The 10,774-nt window shown below is 30.6% G+C and overlaps 1 protein-coding gene across 1 annotated transcript; it reads right to left on the bottom strand.

Annotated features, from left to right (window-relative positions):
• Window positions 1–341: 341 nt before the first annotated feature.
• Window positions 342–4,772, bottom strand: LOC145598377 (uncharacterized). Its single transcript, XM_081654720.1, has 8 exons — window positions 4,581–4,772; window positions 4,147–4,228; window positions 3,500–4,047; window positions 2,384–2,522; window positions 2,150–2,283; window positions 1,086–1,148; window positions 910–975; window positions 342–778 (listed from the first exon to the last, which is right to left on the bottom strand). Exons 3-8 carry the CDS (start codon window positions 3,689–3,691, stop codon window positions 698–700), a joined length of 675 nt encoding a protein of 224 aa, XP_081510846.1. The 5' UTR covers window positions 3,692–4,047; window positions 4,147–4,228; window positions 4,581–4,772; the 3' UTR covers window positions 342–697.
• Between the last annotated feature and the right edge of the window lie 6,002 nt (window positions 4,773–10,774).

Genomic DNA, 10,774 nt, shown 5'->3' with positions numbered 1-10,774 from the left:
ATCAAAGTTCAAAGCGAAAGTAACAAGGTCATTATACAAAAAACACAACAATCTAAAGATGGAAAAAAATGGAATTAGTCTGTAAAAGAACATTTTTTTTTTTTGACAAGCTGTTAAAGAACATATTATCTCTCCAATTAGTGTTAAAATTACAAGTAATTAAATAAATCCAATGGCCCCACTTTTTTTCTTGGTTCAATTGTTATTGGTCTATGCCGTCTATCATAAAAAGAAGAGCACGGTTCACAATCATAAAAATGAAAAGTAAATAGGAAAAAGAAAACACAAATAATAGCCTGCCTACCAAGTAATTTGGAATATGTGGAAAAATAAGTCAAAAAGTATCACTAAAGTAAATTATATACTGCATACTAATACTAATATATATTATCAACCTGAAAATCTGCAATCTCATGCCCAAATCTAGTCTACCATGAATCATGATTCTCAAGAACTTGAATATATAACAGAGAGAACTCAAGTTATAAATATTAACTGGGCCTTCTAGCCTACACACCAGATTACAAGGTTAGAATCCGAGTCGAGAGAGAGTTCTAGCCAGAGCTGTGGTAAATGAACTAACTCCTCCAAAACCATGGTCTTTCAGTTAGATTTAATCTAAAAGTTAGGCTAAGATTTATGTATAATATATAATATAATTACATAGAGCATTTTCTAGATCAACACCTGGATATTTTCACTCCCTACTTCTGTTACTGCTCCTCAGTTTCTTCGCTGCACGAACGAAGTCTGCAATCACTTGTACTTCATCAACTTGCTGTAATGTCAATAAATCGATATTTAGTAAATGTGATAGTCGGTCTACTGAACAGCAGCAATAACATTACACTAAACAACATGAGCATCCCTAAATCAATATTAAATAGAACGAGGAAATGAGTGAAAAACCTGTGAAGCAAAGTGGTGCTGCACTATATTAACCATCTGCTCCTTCGAGCTAGAATTCATGCTCCCCTGAAGATTTGGTAATCAAAATCAAGAATATAAGGCAATATTGTGGAAGTCTGAGTTTTTTTAAGAAGATTGTTGAATTGTTTAGGGGGTAGTTCGTATATGAAACTAACCAGGTGAAACCGGCTCAAATATCTCCACAGTGAATCACTTCCAAGCTTTGCAAAGTCCAGCCTCTGGCAAATTCAAGAACAGGAAGGCATTAGGACCACATAGTACATTACACTTTGTATATTAATAAAAAAAAGACAATACCCTAATTTATGTTCTTAAACCTTAATTTTGATATTCTTTGTGGCACAATTTCAGGACCACATATAATCATGTAATTTGATTTTAGAACAATAACAACATTATTTCCAAAGATCTGCATGACAGAATTTTTCCATTGATCATAGAATTTATGTAGGGCCCAAAATATCTTATTTCTCAAACCAATACCTAGATTAACTCGCAATTAGAAATAATACAATCCGCGAAATGAGGATTGTCCCAAAAAAAAAAAAAAACCATGAAACAGGATGAGGCATATAAAATAAGCTTTTGTTCCCCATCTCATGTATCCAATTATTCCTACAGTGGAATTAGTTACAACCACTTAGCAAAGTAATGATATACCTACTTGTCCAAAGGTAAACACTTTCAACTCCCTACCCCAGACACAAAAGCAAGAATAATAGAATGAAATCCAATTGAAAGAGCTATCTCGACAGCAGTCAACAAAAGAAAGATATGGACAAGCATTAATTATACTATACCAAAGAGCGGGATCATAAAAATTATGTTAATAACTCAATTACCCCTAAAACAACAATACAAGATCATTTTGTTATTTATGAAAATTTTGCACTTTATACACAGAATGGCCAAACACATAAAAGACTTGCCAATATCTTATCAGAAATAGAGCAATTACTGTGACGAACATCTCAGAGGGGTGTTTCTGGGTTCATAAAGACATTTAGGGGTGTTACTAGGGAACAACAAGGACCCATTTATGTCATTGGAGCTGTGATGAAAAGAAAATATACTTTTAGTTTCTCCATCCCCAACATGATTTTATTTAAATAAATTTATAGAGGACTCGTATGCACAACCTAATACTTCACTCTATTGCTATTTGCTAATCTGTGCTATGCTAATATATGATGCCCACAAAGTTCGCTAAGCAGCTTACACAGTTAGAGGTATGAATGTTGGAGTGGAGTTCCTTCAAGCAATTCCGGTGGTTTGACTTAGCAGAAGCTGTTGGACCCCATGGTCTAGTATGGCGCACTCTTGGTTTGCTCACTTTGTGGAACTCCATACTAGCTGCAGCATATTACCAGCAATCAAAAAGTGGAACAAAAGCACTTTAATGCTCATGTATACATTTAAGGAGGAAGGAAGCTGAACTATTGATGTAGCTTACCAAAATCATGGTCTTTTTCTCCAAGATCAGAGCTGCTACTTGAGTGATCAAGCTCATCATCTTCTTCATTACCCGTAGGGGGTTCTAGAACACTCAGTGCATTCCGTTGCAGCTTCACCTCAATCCCATTCTTCAAGACCTTCAACAAATCATGACAATTCTCAATAATCACAAAAAAGAGAAAGCAACTATGTTGCTTTTCCACACCCAGTAAGCAACCAGCAAGCAGAAAGTAAAAAGAAGCTAAACATTTCATTCATATACCACATTATTAATAAAGGCAAAGCTTCAATGAACATTAGAAAATGCTACATAGTTGACAAGAATGGCAACACTTTTTGGATCTTTTCACCGCGCTATTTTTTAAAATTTTCTTTTTTTAGAAGAATTTGTACAAATTGTCGGTCCAAATGACATATTAAAGTCTTCCCACTAAAAAATCATGCCATGCCAGGAAAATGATTAGCATTTTTTTAAAAAAAAATAAAGTTTAATAACAGTAGTAATCATGCTTTACTCGTATACGACAATCGCCTAACAGCTTTTCAGCGTTATTTTGATCAAAATAACGTCGCAATATTCGATCATTTTATCCTCACAAAAATCACAGCAGGGAATAAAACACGAAGCCAGCTGATTTCAGGACACCCCGTGCAAAATGCTATTTAATATTTAAGAATCCAACAATACCCTGGAACATTATAAATACGGATATAACCCTATGTATAAATTAGTACAAAAACATTAAGAAATGCATTTCCTAAAGAAAACAACTAATCACAAATATTAAGAATCTTAACAAACACAAAAGAACATTGTACTATTTAGTTTTTATAAAATAACTCGGGTCGGGGAATTATCTAAACTCCAGCATAAACTAGACTATATTATTGAATTATTTAGTACAAAAGAAATAATAAAATTCAATCATTGAAGAAGACAAACAGTAACTACAAACAATGTATGAATCTTAACCAACACAAAAGTTGAATATACTGTATTATTTAGTATTTAACCAAACTATATCATAAACTTAAACAATGTGCATAAAACCAATTCATTCTAAATAATAGTATTAGAATTATACAATAAAGTATTATAAGTAAGAAAATTTACCAGCCAATGCCAACCACCAAGACCAACAGCCTTCTTAACAACACCTTGTAAACCAACTAAAACTGATTTAGTTCTATTATTTCCAGTCACAATAACTTTTGTGTGCCTTGGTAATACTGAAAGCTCTTCATCCCCACTTTCTTCTCTAAATGGTGACATCACCCTTGATGCACATAGCTCTGATTCAATCATTTTCTTCACTTTTTTTACCCAAATTTACTTTCTTGTCAACGAATTAATCCAAACCCTAAATCACCAATAATCTAACCCTAAATACCCTCTATTTCTAAATTTAGCACTAATTGGATTATATACCAATTCATCAAACAATCCCAATACACAATTAGATCCTATTTCTCGACGAAATCGAATCGAATTAATTGTTACCCTAATCACAATCCATAGCCTGATGATCTCCAAAGCATCAAATTGAATCCCAGATCAATTTTTTCTTTTTTGTCAAATTTACCCCAACTGTACAATAAGTTACCACTAATAGCATGTAAGAAACCCAGATGCTGAGAATTTCTGAAAGTCAATAATAATCCCTGAAAATGTAGAACAGATTAAATCAGATAAATTCCATTAATCATGTGAACTACATTATTGAAATATGAATTCAAAATAAGGTATGATTATGGTCTGACCTGGATTCATAAATGACTGAAGCTCAATCTAACTAATCATTTCCAATGAGAATAAATGAACTTCTTCATCTTCCTTCAAAATCTGCATGCACTCAAAAATCAAAAACAGTATTAATAATCAATCATAACTAACTGTAAGAAGAATTTAGAAGAACAAATTCATTCACTCATAGAAACTTGAATTTTAAACTCATTGATCAGAATTTCCCAGAAAAAGAAGCACATGAATCAAGAAGATGATTACACAAACCCAAATTCCAATAAATCAAAAGTTTTTTTTAAAAAATGACATTACTTCAAAAAGAAAGGTTTTGAGAAACACCCATTTTTGTCAAATTCAATGCAAACATAAAAAAAAAATCAAAAACAAACCCAGAAATTCAAAAATCAAATAACACAAAACCCAGAAATTCAAAACCCAAAATTACACTCACCTCATAATGTATCAATTACAGAGAATAGAACAGAATGTAGTAGAATGAAAAAAGTGTAACGGATCTATTGTTATTATTATTAAGAAGATGAAAAAAAAAAAATGGAGTTTTTAGAGAGAGAAAATGAGAGCAGTTACTACTTGAAATTTTCTCTCACTAAATCAAAATCAAAAACCCAGTAAAATTGAAAATAATAATGAGTGAGAAGTGAGTGAGAAAGAGAGGAGAGAGAAAGAGAAGCACGCACTAAATGCTTACCAACTGGCCTTTGGCGTGGCTTGGTTGATGACTGAGTTTGGGGCCAAAAACGGATTACTTCTTCCCGTATTTTATTATTATTTGTTTTACTTTTTCCGTTAATGGTTATTTGCAACAAAGGAATATTTTATATCTCACAAATAATACCCCTTTGTTGCAAATAACCATTAACGGAGGAAGTATTTCTCCATGCACGGAACTTTATGAGGAATAGTAGAAAGTATAATAATCATATATGATGGAAGTAGAGTTGGTTGAGAAAAAAAAAATTAAAAAAAGTGAGTATAAGTGGGGAGGAGATAGAATATGAAAATTATTAAATACTCCATAAGATATGAGGAGATCACTAATGGAAAAGAAAAAGGAAAATATTGTTAAAATTTTCCAAAAAAAAGAAAAGAAGAGAAAAGAAAATGTAGCAAATAATAAAGAATGGGCGAAAAAAAAAATAAAAAAAGTGGAGCAAGTAATAAAATACATAGAGAGTATATACAAAATACTTCCTCCATTTTCTTTTTAAATGCATCACTTATCTTTTATGTGGTTTATATATATATATATATATATATATATATATATATATATGAATACATCATTTTTGTATTTGGTAATTTTATACTATATCTTATCATTTCTCTCTTACTTTGAACTACACTCAAATTATTTTATCATTTATCTCTCTGTCATGGTTCGCAATCCCCACTCATAATAAAAAAATTTTAAAAAAAAATCAGCTCTCTCACGTACTCGTATTTTCTTTTTCATTGTTCTCATTTATTCATCCACTCACAATATAATATTATATTATCTTTGTTTTTATTTCGTTGACACGTTTCTTTCATCTGAGAAAATACTAATGGAGGAATGTTATGTATTTGTAAATACATAGCAATGAAAAAAATATTCTAAAAACACATGATAGAGAGAGGTCTATAGGTGGACCCCGTCTATTTTTTGGTCAGATTGTCTCGCGTGGTGGGAGACCATATGCTAATTATTCCACTGAAAGCTTGAATAGTACTATTGAATCTTTAGTGGTGCTATTTATGCATAAATTTAATACAACTGAATGCATATATGATACCACTATATGCATGTATAGTATCATCGTATGCTCAGAGATATAATTGATCATTCAATGATACCGGAATATGCATTCGTTTGTTTATATAAGTAAGTACACAAATGCCTCTTGTTATGCATTTCTACATGCATACCATTCTTCCCATTAAAATGCCACCACTTGCCAACCAGTGGCAGATCTTAAAAAAATTATCAACGGGTCAAAATACATTTGATAAATTTTAATGGGGTCATTTGATTAAAAATTAAGCAATTTTTATAGGATAAAATTTTATTTTTATTTTCCATGTTCAAGGGACACCACTCTGTTAAACTTAATTGCATCCACCAATGTTGCCAACACACTATTTTAAAATTAATATCTCAAATTCTCGACATCCTAAAATTATAAAAAGTGGATGGATTTTTTGACTTTTACCACAAAAAAAAATCAAAAAAATGTTTTTTACCACCAAAACTTTTAAAACTTTTATTTTACCCCCAAATAAAAAATTAAAAGTTGTTTTTTACCACCTGTCGTCAAAAACCTAACGGAATTTTTTAAATTCTTCGATTTTTGTGTCAAACACATGCTCTTAAGGGGTTTTGGGGGGCACTTTAGCCTTATGGACCCAATTTGAGGTCAAAATTGACAAAAAATGATCGGAAATGCCTCATTTTGCGTGTTTAAAAAACCACGATTTGCGTGAACACGCAAAACGAGGCATTTCCGATCATTTTTTGTCAATTTTGACCTCAAATTGGACTCATAGGACCAAAGTGCCCCCCTAAACCTATGAAAAAACATATTTTGCGCGCGAAATTCGAAGGAAATTTTTTTAAGCCGTTAGATTTAACGGTTTTCTTGACGTTTGGTGGTAAAAAACAATTTTTAGAAATTTTTTTGGTGGTAAAATAAAAGTTTTAGAAGTTTTGGTGGTAAAAAACAATTTTTTGATTTTTTTGGTGGTAAAAGTCAAAATTTCCAAAGTGGATATTAATAAAATATAAACTGAGACGATGTATCTATAACCCATAAAATTAAAGGTAGTCAAAGTATAGTTTGTAAATAATGTAAAAGTCAAATGGTGTTAACTGTAAAAAAGGAAGTAGCAAATTTACTCTCCTATAAGGCCCTGTTCTCTTCACCTTAATTTTACTGAACTGAAATTATTTTTACTGAATAGAAATTATTTTTGTTGAACTTAAATTATTTTTACTAAACTGAAATTATTTTTGCTGAACTGAAATTATTTTTATTGATTTTCTATTATAATTCTTCTTTAAGAAAACTGAATTTTACTGAACTGAACTTATTTTTACTAAACTGAAATTATTTTTACTGAACTGAAATTAATTTTACTGAACTTGTGTTTGCTGAACTAAAATTATTTTTTTAATATTATTTTTTAAGGTGAAGAGAATAGGGCCTAACTCTATGCAATCTTAACAAGTAATGCATTTAAAAAAAAAAAAACAAAAAAACAAAACAAAAGTACTCGTAGTATTTTGTGTTGATAATATGTGTTTCCCTTTTTATCAATTGTATTCTATATTTCTATCTATATTTGAATGAGTGTCCTTAGGGCCTATTTAGATTTACCGAAAACAATTGAACTGAACGGCTGGAATGAATTGTTTATGATTGGAGCTGAACTGCAAAATTATTAAAACCAAATTGTTTGCTTATCAAAGGTTAACATAATAATACTCGTCTATTAGGATTTCAAAAAGATTAAAAAAAATGTCTATTATACAGTAGTATAAAATCAAGTCAAAGTTAATATACTACGTATAAATAATGTAAAGGTTAAACTGATGCACTTATTTAAAAGAGTGTTTTTTTTTTTTTGGTTTTTTTTTTTTTTTTTTTTGATTTCACAGTTACAAAATGCTCATAACTTTACATTTGATTATTAGTCTTGGTGATGCATTATATATTCAAGGCCTAATTAATCATTAGTTATTTTTTGTTTGTTTGATGATGTCGAATAGGGGCTATCAAGTTCAAGTCACAACTACTCATACAGAGTATAATTTCTTATTAGTCCTAAGAAGTTCAAGTAACCGGAAATCAAATGAATAACATGCCCTAAGATTTGAGTTGTTAATTTTACATGCTTGAGTATATGGTAGCATTAACATTTTATATTGATTATTTTAGTCACCTAGTAGTTTGACCTATATTCAAATCCATTGTTAGCATAAAACTAATACTTGTCTTGAAAGCAAATTATACACATTATTATTGTGTCTCTAATTGACCTATCTTGATCAGTTTAAATATAGATTTCACCAAATTATATTTAAATGAATATAATGCACCATTTTAAAAGTACTGAGTACGAAGTATAAGCCAATGGGTGAGAGAGAACAACTAGGGACATAATTTATTTATTTTTCCATTTTGGTTGGTTTTTTTTTGGGTTCCAGACCAATCCATTTACCAAATATACATACACACAGTACAATCATTTAGCTATCATGGCCAAACATAAAATCTAAAGCCTGTATATATATGTAAACAGATGCAAATAATTTTTTTATTTTTTTGAAAACAACAAATGCAATAATTCATCAACTCTTAACTGCTAAAAATTTGCAAATTATAGATGGCTTATAAAACGAAAAAAGAAAAGGAAAAAAAGTTGATCTTCTAGTAAGGCTACTTAAAAAAAAGAGAAAAAAGTTGTAAATAAGGAAGAAAAATGGGATAAAAATAGAGTAATGAATGAGTCGGGTCATAAATAATTGATGTGGGTTTGAAAAATGGAGCCCACTTTTTTTATAGTAATATTAATTAAATTAGAGTGATTATTGGACACAAGGCGCCAGTGTTAGTGTACGTACGTTCACCTTATTCACGTCCGACAACGTAATCAACGGCCAAGATCTTCTCCCGCCTTTATGTTCCCAGCTAACTAGTACGTCGTTATCTATCTCACTCCCTCTTAAGGGCTTTTTCGTCTTTTCATAACCACAATCGGCTTGGCTCAGCTTGTGGCTTTTTAATTTTGAGAAGAAAAAAAAGGAGGGAGGGAATCCCAAGAAGGACAAAAGAATGACGTACACGTGTCAGAGGACCAGCTGTCGGATCTTATCCTGGCAAATATACTTACTGTTTCAAATTTTGGGGAGGGAATTACCAAAAATTACAAACATACGTCAAATTACATTACTTTTTCCCTTTTTTTAAACAAAACATTTTGAAGTTTTTTGTTTGTCTGTCAATACCAGTGTTGAATTTTGATTATTACTGTAATATTTTTAATCTTGGTATATTTTCTTGTACTACTACCTCCGTTACAGATTATGTGTAACGATTAGACATTTTCCTTCTATGATTTATGTCAAATCGTTGCACATGACCTGTAACAGAGGTAGTAGTAAAAATTATGGAGTACTGTAAAATATTATCTCCGTTTCATATTATTTGCAATGATTTAATATAAAATGTGTAATTGTTGTAAATGATATTCCGTATGAAACGAAAGTAGCATTGATATAGTATTTGGAAAGCATAAATTAAGACTAGTCTAATATTTCTAAATTCTTATATATTTTTTTTATATATAAATAAAATACTCCGTAGGATCTTATTTAACTACTACGTATATGAAATCGTACAAAAAAAAACTTAAAAGATGATTAAAGAGTTGCATAAAATAAAAAGATTAAAAATGGATGTATGAATATTTGAAAAGTCAAAATGATATGATTAAAAAAATATTGATTATTAATGCATTATTATTGGTTATAGTCCGTATTTATTTATTGGGTTAAATTTGAATTTGGATTTGGAGTCCGCTTATTTATGAAAAATGGAGGGGCAGCTGGCGCGCACAAAAAAGGGGGAATTTTTAGGATTGAAAGAAAGTGGGGTCCATTTAGCACATGCTCTGCACAACTCATCAGCTTCCTCCTCAGTTCAACTTATTTCTTCAAACAATTTTCACACTCTCTCTTTGCTTTCTCTCTCATCAGTTTTTCATGAATTTATTCAATTCTATTCAATTCTTACATCATATCCTTTTTTTTTTTTTTTTTTTAAAAAAATGTATTTATCCGCTTTGTTTTTGTAAACATACGCAGTATAAAAAAAATGAAAAAATGTTGTACACTTGTGCATGTGAATTTGTGTAGCACTTCGCCAATTACATGTTCCATTTGATTTTTTGCATTCTTTATTTGAGGGATTTTAAAGGGAGGAATATTAGCCATTTAGATATGTATAACAAGGGGTATTCATGTAATTATGTATATGTACAAACGAAAAAATATTCAGGTATCATTGGATGATCAAATAGTATCACTGAATATATAGTGATACTATATATGCATATAATGGTATTATATATGCATTCAGTTGTCCTAAATTTATGCGTAAATACTAAATAGTACCACTGAGAATTCAATGGTACTATATAAACTTTCAGTGGAACAATCAACATGTGGTCCCCCATCACATGATACAATCTGACCAAAAAATAGGTGGGGTCCACCTACAGGCCTCTCTCTTTCTATCTCTCTCCTCTTTTCAGTCTCTACCATGTGTTTTTAAAATATTTTAATCAATATTATGCATTTGTAAATGCCTAACTTTCCTCCACTTTTAGTTCCTCCTATTTATTTGACTTATTTTAAAATTTTGACTATTGTTTGTGATTTGTACTTTACATAACATAACGTACTCGCTTCATTCTTAATAGTTTGTCTCATATACAAAGTTTAAAGTAAGGGTCTGTTCACATTTACTGAACTGAACTGATTGGAGCTGAACTGATGGATTTGAACTGATTGGAACTGAACTTAGCTGAAATGAATATTTATGAGTAATTAGAAGAATTAAGGGGAAATTAGTAGTTAATTGAGTG

The sequence above is a fragment of the Chenopodium album genome, chromosome 20 (assembly GCF_948465745.1).
Source record: "Chenopodium album chromosome 20, dcCheAlbu1.1, whole genome shotgun sequence".
Classification (NCBI taxonomy): domain Eukaryota; kingdom Viridiplantae; phylum Streptophyta; class Magnoliopsida; order Caryophyllales; family Amaranthaceae; genus Chenopodium; species Chenopodium album.
This window is presented reverse-complemented; position numbering and strand designations above follow the sequence as displayed.